Genomic DNA, 18388 nt, shown 5'->3' with positions numbered 1-18388 from the left:
TTATGAAGAGATGGTTGTATCGAAGAAAATCCAACTGATATGTGCTGCCTTCCACGTCAACCCTTCTTCAAAGCCTCAACAACCTCCGCTGCAGCCCTCGAGCCAGACCTCACAGCTCCTTCAAGGTAGCCCTTCCACTCGAACGCCAGCTCACCACCAGTAAAATACAAATTCCCGTACGGCTCTCTCAAAGCCTGACTGTACCTCGCATAGTCTCCAGGGCCCATCGAAGATGTCGGTCCACCGCCAATATACTCCTCCTTTGTCCAATCTTGGATGTTGATCTCGAACGGAGCCCAAACTTCGTTCGGATCAGCTTGAGGAACCATCTCGACCAGATTCTTCAACAAAGCCTCTTCCTGTTTAAGTGTGGGGAGGGCATGCCACCAAGATGAGCTTTGTCCGGCTATGAACGCCGCGATGCTATACTGCTGTAACTCCTCGTTGGCGAGTTCCCAAGAGTAGTTGATCGGTCCGCGCATGCTGATGAAAGTGCCGATGAGGCCGTGGTCACGCCACCATGGTCGGCGATAGGTAATGATGGCTTTGGCGTAGATGCCGGCCTTGGTGCTTGAGACGATTGTTCGCTTTGCCGGCGGGAGGGGAGGGGCGAATGAGATGTTGGTGTAGGTGTTCGTTGGAATGGCCAGGATGATTTTGCGAGACTCGAAGGCGGGACCGTTCTTCGTAGTCACGAGCACATCGCCAGATGTAAGCTGAGTGATGCTGGCCACTGGAGTATCGGTCAAGACGGATCTCTTCGGCAGGGCATCTGCCAGACCCTGGGCGATTGCCGTGGTGCCTTGCTTGATCTTGAGATGCTGAGCAGTATCTGGCCCTTCACCAGCAAGATGGTTCAGGCCGCCGCCAGACTTCATATAGTCCATCACGTAATGCAGTCCAAGATCTTTCGCATCTTGCCCAACAAGTGCAGCGCATCCGTTACTGATGAACTCACGATTCCACTGCGTGGTGTTTTGTTGCAGCCATTCGTCTACGGTCATGTCCTGCTCTGGTGTACTGCCGGAACCTGGGTTGCTCACATCGATCGTTGATTGAAGCTTCTCCATCAACTCCAGGAATGGTAGTACTCCATCGTCTTTGCCTCCAGGTGGCTGGTGTTTGGTGAGAAGGGATTCAAGATTAGGGTCTCGTGATAACATACCTGGGGAATCAACTCTCCTCTCTCACTCCACACTTGTCCATCGAAGTCTTGAATCACAGACCTCGTCTGACCATTTTGCTCCACAAAGTCCAGGCCGAACCTCTTCGCAAGCTCAAACACCCTGGGCTGTGTTTGTTCGTTGATCCATGTCGCCCCCAATTCGATCAATCCAGGTTCTGTTTTCAGAGAAGCGGTATAGCTTCGTCCGCCGATGCGAGACTTCGCCTCCAGCACAACACAACTGTAGCCGGCTTGATGAACATCGTATGCTGCTTGGAGCCCGGAGAAGCCGGCTCCTACGATAACGACATCTACTTTCTCTCCTGGAATGGAGTTGCCGACCATGTTGATGGAAGTATTGCTTGGTCGATCGGTTTTCGAGAATATTGGAGCTGTAGCCAGGTGGTCGTATCAAGTGTAGGTCGGTTGATCAGAAATGAATAATGACAATGTGTTGGAGCCCACGATGGACCGCATGATGTCGTCGTTCTTTTATACCAACATCACCTTGCCAAGCTAGGTCTGACGGTATAGCCGATGAAGCTTATGGCTCAGTATTGATAAGGCGGTGCGCCCCGTCGATGGCGAAACCAGGTCATCAACATGTCGGCTGTTCTTCATACGGACGAGAGAATACTGCCATGAGCGAACACACTGGACGAGGCTCTTGGCTCCGAAGGTTTGCGAGAACGACTGACGCACAGCTAGCTGCATCTCATGTTCGTCAGCCTGCAGCGGCGCGCACCGAGCATGGCTGTGGTGGAGCCGTTCAGCTGAATGCTCTCGCCAAGAGCTCAAGAAAATCCAAGTGCGGGAAAGAAGCTGGTACGTACGTACTCGGAGCAAGCTGAAGCTCCGCCTTTTCTCGAACATTGATATCGGGGCTGCATTGCTGAACAAGCAAAAGGTCAGCCACCATCCTAAATGAAAGAGCTTCGAGTTGCAATACTCACTCCAGAGTTTCTACAGATTTCACAACACGAACTTGCCAAAGATGCCTTCGACATGGCCACAGCTCCTGCACCAGATCGCCGCCGCTCTTCATGTCATTGTTGGCTTTGGCCATATTGTACGCCCATACCGCCTACCTTGATGTTTGCACGTAGAAACGCTGACAGTATCGTCTCGGGAGACAATGGGATTCTCCACTGTCTATCCTGCTCTCGCCAAAGTGCCACAGACCGAGTTTAAGGATAAGAGCGGCCGTGTTGGAGCTCGTCTCTGCTGGGACTTAACGACGACCATTCTCTTCTCCCTTGGTATGGCTTCTGTCTGTTCTCGTGGCGCATGACAAGCAGCCAGGCCATGCTGACTTTTGGGGGGTGAATAGCTCTTTTCCACCTGAAGTGGGCTCGTCTGGCTCCCTTTGCGTCTCAGGAGGAGACAATCGCTTTCGTCGGCTTATCTGTGCACCTTTGGGCAAATGGATTCCAGTATTTAAGCATTGGAGAAATGCCAGCAGGACCAGTCTTGGTAATCTCAGGAGCAGTCGGTCTTGCAGCTATTATTGGAGATTACTTGGCGTAGTGCCAACGGTGAGATTGCTGTGCGATGTTGTAGCTTGGACTAGGGCACGGAGACTTGCGAATCCAGACTGTCGAGATGTTGTTGTTAGATAGCGTTTCCGGAGCACAAATTTCAGGCAATACTCAAATTGATATTGGACTTCTTCATGGTCATGAAAAGTCCGTATGGGCCAAATGCTTGTTCGTCTGTGTCCGCCCACAGAAGTTCCAGTAGATTCGAAGCCTGGACCAGATGTAAATTCGGGAAGCGAGAGAGTCGCAATCTCTGGAGCATAGCTTGTTGCTGCTCACTGCTGGTCATGCAAGAGCCAGCGATCAACCCTGGCCACATCATGATGGTGCCGTAGGGCGAGGAGCCGATACGGGCCAGAAAATGCAACACCATGTCAACGTGGTACTGTATCTCATCCAGAAGTGCGGCATTGCCGATCGTAGATCCACACATGGAGGTCTTGAGATAGAGCAGCATTGCGTGTCTCCAGATCTCTCCAGTAGCTCTGTATGCTGTCGACCACTGCAGCATTTCTGAGCTAAGGTTGGGTACTTGCCAATGTGTGAGCTTCTTTAGAATCCTGTAGTAGGTGGTCTTGCTTTCACTGGAAATGTGACCGGAATGAAGGTCGTCCTCTAGCAGACGCTGCCTTGCGAGCATCGCAATTGAAGGTATGTCCGCACAGATACTGTAGCCGCATGCAAAAAAGCTGCCAAAGGTATCGTACGATTCGAGATGTTTAGCAGATTGTAGGAATGGATCCTCAACGGGCAGCGTTCTTAGCTCCAGAAGTCCATATGGCGTTATGTTCGCAACGACGGCCAGGAAGCAATAGCTCTCCAGAGCAAGGCCCATCAGTCGCCGAGTGCCCGTGCGAAAAATCTCTCCCGGACGTTCCAGAAGTCGTAGGAGCAGCTGTCGGCAGGCGCGGAGGTGGTGGTACATTGTTCCATGCTGTTCCCCCGAGAACGCCTAGCCAGGGTCAGTCAAAGTGATCTTGTCCAAACAGGTGGAGTAACTCTGACCTCGGCGTGGCAAAGAAGTAGCAGAACAAGTATCAAGTCCAGAAGTGCAGCTGCTGGGAGGTTCTTCGCTTCACGGATTCGACCATGAACAGCCCTCAGAGCCATACCATAGTGATGCCAAGTCGACTGGTGCATTTCTGGTTGAGATCGATGCATTCCGCATAGATGCTGACCGCTCATGGCGAGGAGAGCATCCATCATCAGCTCGTCGAAATAGGCTGTAGGGAGGAGCATCGTCAAGAATGCGTTGAGGTGGGCCGGCTTGGCCACCATAAGTAGTGAGGTGTTTTCCAAGTAGCTTTGGAGCAGTAGCGGTGACAATGCCGTTCGTCTGGATGCGGAACTGATGTTTCCAAGGGTAGGCGATATGCTAGCCGTGGGCATGTCGAGGCCTTCATATGGGTTGAAGTCTCTCTTCGTGCAATGCCGATTCTGAGGGTCCTGCGTGCTGCCTTTCTCTGAGACACTTGCAACTTCAACCTGATCGAGAATACTGGAATGCCCGTACTTCCCTGAGAATTTGGGCCATGAACATCGCAGACCGTTCCTCGAACACGCACCGCATTTTGGCCTGGCTTCATCACACTTCTTCCTCCTCTTCCGACAGGTAAAGCATCCGGTCTTGGTACGCTTCAGTACTAGCCCTGAGTTGATATCGGCCGTCATCTTGGCTGTCGATGTCTTCAAGAATTCTGAGGGCGTGTGGGAAGGAGATGAAGTCGAGGTCATTCAGCTGAAGTTCGTTAGTAAGCACATCCTCCATCCTCAGCGCCCAGCCTTGGCGGTGCCTTGCATAATCACGAGGAGGATCTTGGATTGATGACTGAGCAGATATCTATGGATGTTCAGCTCGAGATTCTAGTCCTGCGCTGGCCCGGGGAGATCTGGGCTGCCGACGGATTTCGCGAGCTTCCCGAGCACCGAATTGACCTCACCCCTTGAGCATTAACAGAACCCGTACGCTAAGGCAAGGTACAAACTGCCTGGTAAACTCGAAAAGTGGTCTACGCATGAGCAGGCGAAGCAACCCTTGGCCAGAGGGGATGACATGCTTGGGAAAGCTTTCGAGCTTTTGGCTGCTCCCATTGAAGAGACAAAGAAGAAGTCCACGAGAGGCGGACGCGGCAAGATGCAAGCTTTAGTAAGACAAAGGAGTAGAACAAGAAGAGCACCGACATCTCACAGTACCTTGATTCCACCTTTGATTACCATGCTCTAGAGCGTTTGTCACACTAAGACACATCTAGTCTCCATATCCACTCATCGCGCTTTTTTAACAGGCCCTCATTCGCATGCATCCCTTCTCTTCACTCAACTATTACCTCGAACTCTGGCGCTCCGCGAGGAAGGCCTGCTATACAAAGGCGACTTGACGATGAAAATGTATACTGATATTCGAGGCCCTACTATAACATCTCCTGGCCGGTCGCACTCCAAACAGCATTACGGGAAATCTTCTCATCCACCATAAGCTACATGCAGAGACGGCTTCGCATGGCTTAGTCCGATTGAACCACGGCAATGATCGCCCAGTGCGCAGTGCTATTCACGATGTCTGCTTGTGCTGATGCTGTTCAGCCAATCAGTCGCAAAGCAGCGCGCGAATCTTCACACTTTCCAGGTCGACAATGCCTGAAGCTACAATAGCTACTTCTGATTGTCCTCAATCAGCTCCACGTTTGCGGTTTCTAGTCAACTCCACAACTACAAGTACACCTCAGCTCACCAGAAGGTAGCGGACAACCGAAGATACCGATATCTGTATAAGATCTGTACGATAAACAACGTTTTTATCCCGGATCCCAACAGTGAGTCCCCAGGGCATTCCATCACCGATCAAGCTAATCGTGAATATTTCTTCCGCAGTTATGACGATGTCAAAGAAGCGGTCTTCTGCCGAGGGGCTTGAAGAGAGCGACGGCTCCGAAGGTCAACGACGTGAGAAACGGAAACGCGAACTTCGCAGCCCTATCATCGACCGAGACGTCTTCGACCCTTATCGAGAGGCGATGCTCCAAGGAATTACAGCTCGAGCACAGGAGGCAATGGAAGAACAGGAGAACGTCAACGAGAAGATCTTCGACCAAGGAAGCAATGGTGCCGGCACGATATTCGCAAAGACGCCACATATCATGTCTTCAAAGCCATCAGAGCCAGCCACTATTCCTGGCGCCGGTCTGTGGAAGCCATTCTGGAAGAATGTGGAAGGAAGGACTCAAGCTGAGATCCTTAGAGCGGAGAACATGATCAAGGCGAAGTGGCCAATTCCCTCCCGACCCAGCATCTCGCCGCTCACGCCACCACCACGCAGCCCTGGAGAGGAAGAGAGCGGGTTTCCATTTCCCACGGCTGACTCTGCCGCTACGGATGAGAATGTCGAAGAGGGGAAGACGTCAAGATTGACTAAACTGCAAACTCGCGTCAGCGTGAAGAAGTATAGGAGACTTATCAAAAGTCGAACACTGCAAACCAATGCAGACGTGCAGCATCGCGGTGCTGCCTGCCGACAACGCGATTCAAAGTAGACATGCATACATCACCTCTCTTGGTAGACACCGCTAGACAGAGAGCTGCGTCCACGTGCAGATCGGTCATTCACTTGCTCGGTGTTGCTCCTTCCGAAAAGTGACTAGCGCTTACCCCGCGAAAGTTTAAGCGCGCCGCTTTTCAAAACACTTCCAAGCTTCCGTAGTCTTCGCAACAACAAACACATCCCCAGCCCACAACTTCCAAGCTCGAGCATCCACTATACTTCGCATCAAACTGCATCATCACACTTCAACCCACTCCTTACTTGTCACAACCGACAGTAAACAACCCCGTCAGTCGCGCCGATCCGAATTCGCTGATCCCTTCAAGCGCATCATGTCTCCGTCATCACAATACGCCGAGTTGATGTCACTGAACGCGACCGCGCTCAAGGAAGCCCAAGGCAACATTGAAGAGGGATTCTTGAAGGCGTTCGAGACTCTCAAAGACTTTCAAAAGAAGCACGCAACTCTGGAAGCCGAGGAGAAGAAGTTGCAGAATGACGTACTCGAGACACAAGTGATGGAGAATGCTGAGCTCATTGCGCGCGAGAAGGCGCTCAATCGGCGTGAGACGAACTTGGAGAAGAACGAGGAGGATTTCGAGAAGCGCAAGAAGCAGCTGGAGATGCGCGAGCAGGCGGTCGACGAGCGAGAGAAGGAGCTTCTGATCCGCGAAAAGAGAGTCGAGAAGTTGGATACCGCGATCACAGCTGCCCTCGGCGCATACCAACAAATCAAGATCACGAAGAAGGAGGGCGAGGCCGGCTCGAATGTCACGCCACATGCTCCTGATACCTCGGCCTCGACTTCAAGTCTGCATCCGCAAAAGATGTCTGGCGATGCGCAAAACACCTCAACTACGTCACCAATCGCCTCCTCCCTCCCCATCAGTGGCCAAGCGTTTCCGCAAGGTTACGCAATCTATTGCCCCGTTGTGGGCACTGCCACGGCACAAATCCACGACAGCGTCGAAGAGGAGCGTCCTATCCGGACCGCAGAGCGCAGCACTCGAGGACATGCACCACGCCCTTCGGTCACTGTCTCGGGTGCTATGATGGAGAGAATGGGATCGGACGGCGGGGAGGAGTATCTGAGCGATCTTGAGAAGGAGTATCGCTCGCGCGAGATGCTTGACTGAGAGCCGCTCGACTCCAAATCCTTCATCGGCTTCATTTCTGGTAGGTGTTTACTCTGGGGGCGTAATACAGGAAACAGCTGACAGAGTGCAGGTTATTCGCGCGTTAGTTCACTCATGACTGCTCGGTCTTCGAGTTGATCGTCTGGAGGATTTAGGTTTGGATCCTCTTGCTTGGTTCTGCAAGGCCGGGTCTATTTGCAATGATTTTTTTCTTTGGCATTCGGGGTTTTGGGATTGGACGTCTTTGAGTTGGAGGTCTCTTTGGTATGGACCTTCTTTGGGCTTAGGCTTCTCTTTGGTTGTGCATTTTTGGGATCGAGTAGCGAAGACCATCCCGAGTCTTGCACAAAAGCTTTTGTTTTTCATGTTCTAGCCTTGCGTGTGGCTACAAACCGTCCCCCTGAAAGCTCTTCTCCCGTGCTCCTAATGAACACACTCATCGAGTCCACCAGCGGCCTCAGAGCCAGCTGATAGAGGTAATCTGGAAAGATCAGTGTAGACTTCAGAGGGCATTCTCTACTGATACGCCTTCAAAGTCTCCGTCAAACTCTCAATCCCCGCCCAGATCGCTTTGGTACCCTCGTTCCTGCCGATACTCTCATCAGGAAGGGAGTGCCCGTCCCCCGTCCTCCGATTCAGCTTGTGAGGATGCCATCGACTCGTCTCCTTCAACTTGAAGTACTTGCGCAAGTTCGTCACCAGGACCATGACCTCACCAGACCAGCCGACTGTTGACTTAATGCCGACCAGAGGCCTTCACTTCCATGGCTATCTGGAACGAAAGTCTATTCCTAGTATAGTGTGTTGCGAGTCTTACTACCCCATTTTAGACTCGGAGGGATCCATTACTTTATATTAATATCAGTTGTTTCAGAAGGAGGAAGTCATGATTTAGTGGGTGCCGACAAGGTGGGGAGACATTGTTCCAACACATGTCTCCTCTTGGAAACCAAGGGTATACCGAGATAAAGTTGTCAATTCTCAATCAAAATGGGTGAGAATCTTGAGAGACATGGGCCGGACGAGGGCGTGTGGCCAAGGCGAAAGCTCCCCGAGCGCAGGTATCATTGCTGAAACAATTTGAATACGGTCAGAAGGGAAATATGACACCACAGATGGAAGTATGAGAGACAGGAAGGTAGAACGCCAATTCTCGGGTGATACCAGTTCAGGAGGTAGAGCAGCACAAACACAATCAACCATACTCATCTCAGGAACGCCTCGCAAGCTTCCTGCAGTCCCGACGCCGCATTCCAGATAGCCTTGACCTCTTCTTTCGCTCCAATGCTTTCGTCCACGAGCATGTCAGCCCTCCCTGTCCGTCGATTGATCCTATCCGGATGTCAACGCCGACGCTCTCTCCTCAGGTGCTGCCGCGCAGCCTCAACGTTGCTTCTTTCCTGCCCAGCATTGATCGTGAAATCTCCATTGGAGGCAATGCTGTGTTCCAAGTTAAGGTGGCCTGCGAAGAAATCAGCCGCGTTCCGTTTGACTGCGGTGTGAAGGTCTGAGGAGCCACGGGTTGCGAGAGTCGCCAGCGTGAAGTTGTTCGATGGGTGGGGAAACTCGTTCGACGTCGCAGGTGGGCTCTCCCATTGCTCGTTGTATGTCTGCCATACTGATGGTCTAGTCGGCGACGTTGTGTTGCGTGAGTGCTGCGGAGAAGAATGAGAAGCTGGCGGGTGACCGCTGCGCTCTGCAAAAGGGTCGTTCCCTCCGAAGCCGCTTCGGGAGGCAGAGCTACCTCATAGTTTACCCAGACTCGCCTGCCGCCGTTGCTTGGAGGCTGAGAGGTTGTCTGCACCTCCCAGGTGAACTTGGCAGCAGCCTTCTCCAATGCTGCGCCCCAGCGAATGTCGCTGCACATCGTGTTCCAGGCACGCGTCATCATGCGGTCTGGTCGAGGTGTGGCTTCAGCGGAGCAGTAGGTGCTGAGTAAGGTCTGCAGCATCACCTCCATGGCTTGAACGGCTGCTTCGCCCTGGTCCAGGAGAGCTACAATGCGCTGAGGGTTGATCTCGTTGTCTGAGATGTCCTGCCAGTGGCGCATGGTAGAAGCGGCCTCGTGCAGCATGGCGTACCAGCCGCGTGAGACAATGCACGTCTCGGTATCGCTCAGGAACTGGTCGTTCATCTCGGCTAGTTGCTGCATCTTGTAGACGTTGGGATCGCTGAGGATGGCAGGGTAGGCCGCGATATGCTGGAGGACGGCGGCGCAAGTGAACCGCTCCGACCACTTGCCGAGGGTCATGTCGCGGCGGAAAGCGAGAGGTAGGCCGACATACTGGCCAGCGAGGAGGCGCCACTGGTTCTGGATGCTGTTCAACTTGAGCCAGAGACCAGTACTCTTCTCTGACCACTCGCGAAGGGAGGCTGCTCTCTGCATGATGTTGTGTGGAGGGATTGAACGTGCTGGAGTGTCGAAATGTGGTGGAGTGTATATGGTGGTCGAGTCTTGATGTATTCGCGCTTGTGGATGTAGTGTGTGCGATGGAGAGAAAATAGAGAAAAATAGGCAGGAGGAAAGTATTTAAGACGGCTAGCGGGTTCCGCCGTCTTCACCCGCTTGCTGGACTGTTTGCTTCACTCGGCACGGGCACGGTGCCCAAATCTTCACCTACACTGGTGAAGACTGCGGAAAGACATATGAAAAAAGAGATTGGTGAAGCTGCGAGAATCCTACAATGTGAAACAAGGGCAGACTGCATGAAGGCTTGTTAGGGAAGCAAACCCTCTTGTCATATGCGAAATATATACAGGCTTTCGGAAGCGCCGACTAGCGTAACTTAAGACTCGTGCGCTCTACTTTCACAAAAATAGAGACACTCCCATCACCAAGCTACTAACAACGCGATCCAAGCGAAACGAAGCTAGGGAAATACGCCATGTCTTCACACCCACTTACACTAACGGAACCCAGCATCTTCGTCCTCAAGCAATGCCGGCTCTGCAAGCGCGGGTGGCGCGAGCTCATCGATGAGTACGGAAGCGAGGAGCAGCAACGATAGGCATACAAGTCCAGGCAGAACAACCTCGACCAGGCTGTTCGCGATATTCTCCTCGAGCATCCGTGTGAAGAGCGCGACGCGTGGGATAAAGCGATGGACGAGCGGGCAAATCAGCGGGCAAAGAAGCGCGCTGCAAAAGAAGTAGAGCAGGAAGAGGAGGAAGTCACGGGGGAGGAGCAAGCGAGGAAGGATGGGAAACGGCGATCAGCACGGTTGAAGAAGAATGTCTCGGAGCAAGGCGGGCGTTCTTGAGGAGTGCAGGAAGAACATGTTGATTGAACGACACCGCAAAGAGAGAGACATGAAGCAGATTGAAAACCCAGAGTGCCGAGGGCGAGTGGAGATGGCAGCAACATGAGACGAAGACTGTGCACAGGACAGGTTCGTGGTTCACCACCCATGAGACTCTACGGCGTTGAGTCTTGGACCCGATGAGACCAAGAAGAATGTCTTACAAGACTCCAAGATACATCAGTTTCCATGGACAAAATGGCTTTCTGATATCCCATTCCCGTTCGCTTTTCCTCTACTCTACCCACCCTCCTTTGTTCTTCCTATATCTTGCAACTCCCCTCTGATTTCTTTGTCTCCACAATGCATCCAGCAGTTGGAGGAGTGACAACAATGGAATTCTCAGCCTTCGTCATACTCGACGCATAACACATTTCGATAACACCTGCACAATGTGTTATATACGTTCTCGACTTAATAAGTATAAAATGCGCCTTCTTTTGCCAGCATGGAGTCTTTTCTCTTCAGATACGAAACCTCCAACCCCCCAGCACCAACAACATGAAGCTCCCAACTTGGTTCAAAGTTGTGCGCTTCACCACCACCAAGCTAAACCCCGAGACGACCACGATAGAGCGACGACCAACATACCACACGTCTGGTCAACCAGTCTACGCCCACCACGATGAGGGCGTTGCCGCAGGTCTTGCCGAGGCCAAGAGCATGTTGAACCACGTCGCCTCCTCCTACACAGAGCTCCAGAACGAGTACTGCTCTCTCCCTCTCCACACCCGCCGTGACCTCCACACACCAGCCAACGAGGAGCTCGTCTACGCAGCCGCCATTCTCGAGCCAGACCCAAAGGGTGTCTGGTCTGAGACCTCTCCCCACGGCAACGATGAGATCCGCCCTGTTGCTCGCGACTGGTACACTAGTATCGGTCAGCTTCTCAACGACTTCTCTCACAAGGATGTCGATCGGTTCTCGTCGGAGTACATCACGAGCCTCCACAACCGCGTTGACGCTGAGGTCGCCCGTTGCACAAAGGGGCGCCAGATGGTGGACTACATCAAGCAGTGTGCATCGCCGGAGCCATCCATCTCGATCGAAGTCACCTTGGACGAGTGGAACGATGCCATGAACGACATCGTGAAGGGCACCTTCGTTTCCTACGCCATCGACGCCGCAGTCGATGCATCGCAGCGACCTTCAAACGTTCCACCGCCTAGCTTCAATGGTAGAGGCATCATCGACTACTTCGAGTTGAGCATCGATCAGCCACTCTGGCCGTCAGCAAATCTCGTCGGCCAACCGAAGTCGAGACCTTCACCACGCTGGAGAGCACAGTCGAGCACAGGCCGCACCACACCACTACCGTCATCACCCCCTCCACCCTATCATCCAATCCGAATCCCTGCGTACCTTTCTGGCTATGGGACTCTGTCCAATGACCCCTATCCGATTCTCAGGTAGGCTCGCTGAGGGCCTTCCACAATGAGAATTGGAGCTTGAGGCGTAGGGAAACGGCATGGTGACGAAGGCTCGGACATCAGATTACAAACATGTACATTATGGGAGGGAATCTGACTGCGTGTGGGGCTTTTGGGGAACACTAAACAGTATATAGCCAAACCGGTTCCGCAGGGTGGCATTAGGCAATGGGACTCTATCCGGAGACCGATACCCGATCCTCAGGCCGGCTCGCACAGTGCTTTGCACGATGTGAGCAGGAGCTTGGTACCCGAGGAATGCGGGATGGCGGCGACATTATTGGGAGGGCATTGCTGCGTTCAACATTTGACTTTGGAGATTAGAGACAGGATATGGCATGAACGGATGGGACAGGGCATACATACGGAAAGCATATTTATCACAGACACACTGCTTACTTCTCACTTCGATTTTGACTTCTTCACACTCATGTTTAATGTGACTATCTAAAGCGTCGACAACGGTGAAAAGCAGTTCCGTTTACCATCGAAGATCCACTTTGCAGGCAACAGCGACCCGTTAACGAGCCCAGCGCCAAAGTACATACAAATCATGCCGTACAGCTGACAACCAACGCAGGATAGAGTGCTTGGTGAGGAATGCAGCAAGGCTGGCAGACATGGCGAAGCTGACTTACTATCACCATGAACACCGCTCTCCTGGCCGGGCTGTAGTGGACGCGCGCGGCCGAAAACTTGTTATTGACTTCTGCTCAGCTTGGAGACTGACGACGATGGTATGTCCTTAAAAAGTTGGCACTCGCCGCCGCGTGACTGTGAGCGCATTGAGGCCAGGACCTGGTATTGCTTCGACCACACTGGGATTGAGAGATCACCTTCCGAAGGTGAAGTGGTCCATCTTGCCGCTTAGCACAGGAACAGACTCTCCAGCCCGTCATGGAGATCCTCGCCCGGGAAGAACTCCACAGTCCCTGGACGTTGCGTGCCCAGCCTCGCCTGATCAGCCTGGACAATGATCCCAATGTTGACCACCTGCCCACGATCAACGTTCTTCCTCACAAACCGATGGAAATCCTCACTGTACAACCCGACAGCCAGCGGCGCTACATCCCGCGGTGTGACATGTACACTGCACTGTTGCAATAACGCCTCGCTTGCCCTGATGGCGGTGCTTTGCTCCGCGTAGAGAATAGCTGAGAGAAGGCCCCGAGCTGTGAATGTGGAGAATGGCAGGTCGCCCATGGGAACGTCAAAGTCATATCGTTCCTCGCCTCTTACGATGCTTGAGAGGTTCGGTCCGTGGGTATCGAGAATGGGGTCAGGAACCGTCTCGGCGCCGAAGACTCGAGTGCCTGTTCGCTCGCAGGCCATGCAGATGCCGCAGAGAGCAGAGGCTGTGCCGACGATGCTGATGATGGCGTGGAGGCCGGGCATGTTACGTTTTGGTGGAGACGGTTTCATGGCTAGCAGCTGAGCCACTTCGTTCTCGAGTTCAAGTGCAATGGTGCCTTGCCCGCTGATCGCGTTGGCTTCGTTGTGAGAGGGGAAGCAGTGGGCGCCGATCTTGGCGATGGCGGCAGTGACTGGGTCAAGATCCGGGTGGAGTTTCTCTTCGATAACCGTGACGACCATGCCGTCAGCTTGAAGCCCTTGTATCACAGTTAGGAGTGTGCTGGGAGGAACGAGAACGTTGGTCGCGATGCCGTAGCTGCTTCCTGCGGCTGCGACTTCTCTGATGTACATACCTGAGAGGGAGTTAGTGAGCGACAGAGCCATCGTGAGCCATCAAAAATGTAAGTACGCTGCCCTTCTGTGCCATCGTAGTAGCACGCCACTCCCGCCTGCTGGAGCTTTTGAAGTCCAATCTCGTCGATCAGACAAAGCATGACGTGCACAACGCCGCGCCTTTCACGGAGATCGTCGAACTTGACAAAGAACCGCATATTGGATAATGCCGATTGTCCCTGGCTGAACACTGTGGAAACTTGCTGTCAGGGACATGTCTTGTGCTCACGTTTCGTCTTCAAATTCGATCTGACCTGCATGTTGTGTGCCGTTTGAAGCTTGACAGTTCGCAAGACGTGGTGCTGAAGCATCCTGCCGCCACTGTCTGAGTCTCTCATGTGCGATGTGGATGGAAGGGCGCATGGACGGCCGACCATTCTGTATCCATGCGCTCGATGTTGCCGGGTCCATCGTACATCACGCCTCATCGAGCGTGTATGTCGTTCTTGTACCCAGATGGGCAAAGGAGAGAAGACCAAGGACAATGCATTCAATTCAGATGCGAGATCGGGAATCTCTGTGTTGGCACGATTTGGAAGCTGGAAGATTCTCGATCTCGGCGGACTTCCAACGTAATCAGGGGGATCGGTCTGATATAACGAGCGGTTGCGGTGTTGATAGTTAGCGGTTCTTCTTATCCTTGATCGGATAAGAGTCGTGCTCATCCACAGCTCCCATGGCGAGTGCGTTGCGGGTGAGGCAATAAGTATGACTATTTTCTGGAGCTCGGAGGTGGAATGCATGGGTGTTCTTTAACTTCCATCTTGTACTTCAGGTGGAGGCTCAGGCTCAAACTCGACAACTGCCTTCTCGTCTAGCAAGCGTACGATGCTTACGTTTTGGTGTCTTTCGGATCACCTATACCTCTGGTTTAGTAGTGCGAAAGGGAATAGTCAAGCTGCCGTCTAACAATCCGTCGATGGTCACTTACCACCTGCCAACAGGTCACCGCCAGTCGCATACCCACCACGAATCGTTGGCGCGGACCTCGAGATCCAGTGGGCATTTTGATTATTATGCCACGCGCGAAAAGACCAATCGTGGATTGAGTCCGCGGCTTACAGCCCCACCGCACGCGATCTTTTGGTGGTTGTGCAGGGTTAAGGTTTCGATTCGGCGTGACTTGAGCCTCACAGATCGATCGGAATTTGGCTGAGCTTTTCGCTTTTGTGGTTGCTCCTCCGCCGAGAGGACAACTCGCGCGGGGACACCTGTTGTGGTTGTTTTTCACTTTCACCCTCGCAAGCCTCCGTCTCTGGACATAATACCTGCTTCATAGGCCTGCTATTGTCTACGATAGCGACAGGGTTAACGACTACCCAGTATGGCAACTCAACAATAGCCTTGTCGACCAATCAGGCCACGGCGGATCCCAGCCCGGCGCGATCGTCGATTCTGCACAATCTACGATAGCAGACCAGCCTCATCTTCGATCACTCCCACAACACGTATACATGCGGAAAGGCCAGGCCTGCGCCATGGAGGTAACTCTTTCTCCTTTCCTTCCACAGCCTCATCTCACCCCGGCGGTTCTCAGCGTCTCCCGACCATCTTGACTGGAATACGACTGCGACATGGCTAACGCAGGCAGTCTTCCCGACAGATCTACATCAAGTGCTCGTCCCACACCGCCTCAGCATAGCCGGACCAAGAGCTACACCCATGTGTTCCCTGCACCATCTCCAGCAGCCACCTCAAACCGAAAACCTCCTACCACGGTCACCGCTAAAGCCGGCATGAACACCACAAAACCATCTCCCAGGACGCATACCCTAGCAGTATCCGCGAGCAACTCCAACATGTTCTTCAATGGCCTCGAGTGGCTTCTTGAGTCGACTGCGGAACTGAAGAAGCCAGTATCGCTGGAAGGGACTCCTTTGACCAAGGATGCGTTGCGGATTTTGGACAAGGAATCTCCGGCGAGCAGCGGTGTGGAGAGTAGGAGCGATAAGATCAATATGACGAGTTCTGGAGGGACGAGCGCTCAGCGATGATACGATCGGATGACTCGAAGACAGATCTGCATCCCGCTGTTGGCTCTGCTGTGTGACTCCTTTCGAATTGCTCGGTCTTCTGCGGCTAGGGGATACAAGCCCTGATCTCGGGACTTGCTGGAACGAGCCTCGAGTGCGATGCACAGGCGACAAAACCTTCGAGCCGGGAGATACCAATTGTTGGCGACGTACGCAGGCTGGGGCGGCTGTGGGCATCAGGTTTCGTCGGAATCATGGCTCTTCTCGTGAATCGTGCAGTCCTTGGCGGCACCCCGAGCTCTGTCGAGGCGCAAGTTACGCTATCGAGGGTAATGCGGGCGCCCTTGGTAGCTCTCGCTGATGCATTCGACCTATTCTTCGCTCTTGATAGCAACGACCGGTCTTCTGTCCGAGACATCCCAACACAAAGCGGACTCTCGAATGAAAGCTGCCGAGGTGGAAACGCGGATATCGCAGAGGGTCAAGGAGAACGTAACCAACCTCATCTCCCATTTCCAGCCCCTAATCCGCCTTACTGATACCGCTGGACGTCAGCAAGCTCTCTTTCAGCTGCAGGCGCCGTTGGGACGCTTAACCACTCCGACAAACTCGACTTCGTTGTCGAGGCATCTTCAGCTTGAACAAGATCTGTGGACCTTCAGATCCTCGTAACCTCATCGTCGGCGAGACACTACTACATCTCCGATACCTTGGATAAGCGGAATTGGGAACGACCTTCTTTGGCTGCGGCACTGGCTGACCTCTCACCAACACAGCTTCTCTGTAGCCGGGAATTGGCGCAGCCCCGTATTCCAGACCAAGGATCCGTTCGCAGACCAATGACTCCTCCCAGCAAACTCAGATGTGCTCTTCTTCTCATGGCACGCCACCTACATGCGGCACTTGTGGGCAAGACGAAAAGGGACGACAGACGGAGAAGGATTTGACGTGCCTAGCTTCCAAGATCTGTGTAATCTGATGAGTCGATAATGCTCAATCAAAGAGACTTTCAATCCAATCCACAACATCCTTCACAACCGTCTCAACCGTCTTCCAAGCCTTCTGCACCACAGCCCAAACCTGCTTAACCAACTTCGCAACAGCGTTCACAATATCATTAAACGCCTCCATAATCCTGCCGACCGCATCTTGAATGGTGACCCAACTCTCAAGCCAGACATTAACCGCAGCCTGCTTGGCCACCGGTGACGGGATCTTCCTGATGATAACCTTCAGCTCCCCGCGAAGATCCTCCAATTTCTTATTGACCTGCTCCTTGCCCTCGTCGATGGAACTGTCGATTTCAGCCTCGAGCTCCTCTTCGGTCTTGCCGGCCCGGATCGAGGCTTCGATTTTCTGTTTGATGGTTTTGGCTCGGTCTTCGACGTCGAGGATGAAGGCCTTGTTGAGTTTATGGATGTCCTCGAGCTTGGGGGTGTCTAGCGCGGCGGCCACATCGGCGGGGAGGTGCAGCTTGACGACGCCGGGCCAGTCGATGCCGGAGGCGAAGAGCGTTGCTCGGGTGTTTTTGAAGAAGCTGGCGTCGCCTGTGCGGAGGGTGTTCTTGGCCATCAAGAAGTTTCGGTTGAGTGTCTTCTCCCAGCTGACTTCTGGCAGCGGCTGGAGCAGGCCCAGGTTGAGGGCTGGTGGTTGAAGCATTGTCGACATCTTGGTGGTACTTTGGAGGGATTACTACTGTGTGGGAGGTTGGCTGGAAGTGCTGCTGGAGAAGTGCGCAGATTGAAGAGCTCCCACCGACACATATATGTTTCTTTTAGTCACACCACTCCCATCATGAGATGTCTTGGCAAGTGTTGGCATTGGAAGCTCGTAATCCACCTACATAGCCCAGACAGGCATTCTTCCTGATTCTTCTCGTATGACTTGTATCTCATATCCCTGCTCCTATGTCTCTCTAGTCAACCCGCAGCACTCGATCGCGATGGACTTTGGTCTTGACCTGGCTCGATGGCGTACGCCGACAGGAAGTACCAGCGGTCGCAAATGGAGGGCAACTGTGTACTCCTTGATCAATTCAGGTATCTGCAACCGCAACCTATAGTTCTCTTTCCCAGATAGCGGATCCTTCTCCAACGTGTCATCGCAGTCGCCATACATCGTCCGCCAACATTATCCTTGGACCCCAGATCACCTTGCTGCGTGACTTGCGCATTCAGTTTGCTCGTGTCCTCCTCTTGGTATTTGTTGAGTCGCTATTTGACTCGTTTGCGGTTTCGCGTCCAGATAGGTGGTGTGAGATGAAGCTCGCGCCAGCTGCTGTCGTGCAACGTGGATTAGCCAGAGGGAGAAGTTACTCGCTTGCAGGGGTAGTGGCGTGTACCGTCGTGGATGCTCTCGTTGCCTTCCGACCTGCCGGTCGTGCATACTCGGCAAACAATAGTGATGAGGGAGGTGAGCAGGTAGCGAGAGTGGATATTGACTCGCGTGGTAGTTGTAGGGTCGAAGCTCGCATAGGGGACAGGCGCTTGGCTTGGATTGGAAGTTACGACGAATTGGCCAAACAACACATCATCATCTAAATCGATCAACATCGATTATTTTC

The 18388-nt window shown here is 53.1% G+C and overlaps 8 protein-coding genes across 8 annotated transcripts; 3 read left to right on the top strand and 5 right to left on the bottom strand.

Moving 5' to 3' along the window:
• Window positions 1-56: 56 nt before the first annotated feature.
• Window positions 57-1510, bottom strand: M409DRAFT_36607 (uncharacterized protein; the record flags this gene model as incomplete). Its single annotated transcript, XM_033810582.1, has 2 exons — window positions 57-1090; window positions 1162-1510. The coding sequence occupies 2 exons, from the start codon at window positions 1508-1510 to the stop codon at window positions 57-59; spliced, it is 1383 nt and encodes a 460-aa protein (XP_033668396.1).
• Window positions 1511-2803: 1293 nt separating this feature from the next.
• Window positions 2804-4374, bottom strand: M409DRAFT_22314 (uncharacterized protein; the record flags this gene model as incomplete). The annotated part of the gene is made up of 2 exons (XM_033806282.1): window positions 2804-3655; window positions 3709-4374. 2 exons carry the CDS (start codon window positions 4372-4374, stop codon window positions 2804-2806), a joined length of 1518 nt encoding a protein of 505 aa, XP_033668395.1.
• Window positions 4375-5582: 1208 nt separating this feature from the next.
• On the top strand, window positions 5583-7377 carry M409DRAFT_22313 (uncharacterized protein; the record flags this gene model as incomplete). Its single annotated transcript, XM_033806281.1, has 2 exons — window positions 5583-6128; window positions 6568-7377. The coding sequence occupies 2 exons, from the start codon at window positions 5583-5585 to the stop codon at window positions 7375-7377; spliced, it is 1356 nt and encodes a 451-aa protein (XP_033668394.1).
• Window positions 7378-8740: 1363 nt separating this feature from the next.
• Window positions 8741-9763, bottom strand: M409DRAFT_22312 (uncharacterized protein; the record flags this gene model as incomplete). The annotated part of the gene is made up of 1 exon (XM_033806280.1): window positions 8741-9763. One exon carries the CDS (start codon window positions 9761-9763, stop codon window positions 8741-8743), a length of 1023 nt encoding a protein of 340 aa, XP_033668393.1.
• A 1414-nt stretch (window positions 9764-11177) lies between these two features.
• M409DRAFT_54102 (uncharacterized protein) lies at window positions 11178-12089 on the top strand (the record flags this gene model as incomplete). The annotated part of the gene is made up of 1 exon (XM_033812592.1): window positions 11178-12089. One exon carries the CDS (start codon window positions 11178-11180, stop codon window positions 12087-12089), a length of 912 nt encoding a protein of 303 aa, XP_033668392.1.
• Window positions 12090-12973: 884 nt separating this feature from the next.
• On the bottom strand, window positions 12974-13843 carry M409DRAFT_22310 (uncharacterized protein; the record flags this gene model as incomplete). The annotated part of the gene is made up of 1 exon (XM_033806279.1): window positions 12974-13843. The coding sequence occupies one exon, from the start codon at window positions 13841-13843 to the stop codon at window positions 12974-12976; it is 870 nt and encodes a 289-aa protein (XP_033668391.1).
• Window positions 13844-15426: 1583 nt separating this feature from the next.
• M409DRAFT_54100 (uncharacterized protein) lies at window positions 15427-15846 on the top strand (the record flags this gene model as incomplete). Its single annotated transcript, XM_033812591.1, has 1 exon — window positions 15427-15846. One exon carries the CDS (start codon window positions 15427-15429, stop codon window positions 15844-15846), a length of 420 nt encoding a protein of 139 aa, XP_033668390.1.
• A 972-nt stretch (window positions 15847-16818) lies between these two features.
• On the bottom strand, window positions 16819-17493 carry M409DRAFT_54099 (uncharacterized protein; the record flags this gene model as incomplete). The annotated part of the gene is made up of 1 exon (XM_033812590.1): window positions 16819-17493. The coding sequence occupies one exon, from the start codon at window positions 17491-17493 to the stop codon at window positions 16819-16821; it is 675 nt and encodes a 224-aa protein (XP_033668389.1).
• Window positions 17494-18388: the final 895 nt, after the last annotated feature.

The sequence above is a fragment of the Zasmidium cellare genome (assembly GCF_010093935.1).
Source record: "Zasmidium cellare ATCC 36951 unplaced genomic scaffold M409scaffold_15, whole genome shotgun sequence".
NCBI lineage: Eukaryota > Fungi > Ascomycota > Dothideomycetes > Mycosphaerellales > Mycosphaerellaceae > Zasmidium > Zasmidium cellare.
Note: the sequence above shows the minus strand (reverse complement) of the source record. Positions and strands in the feature narration are given on the sequence as shown.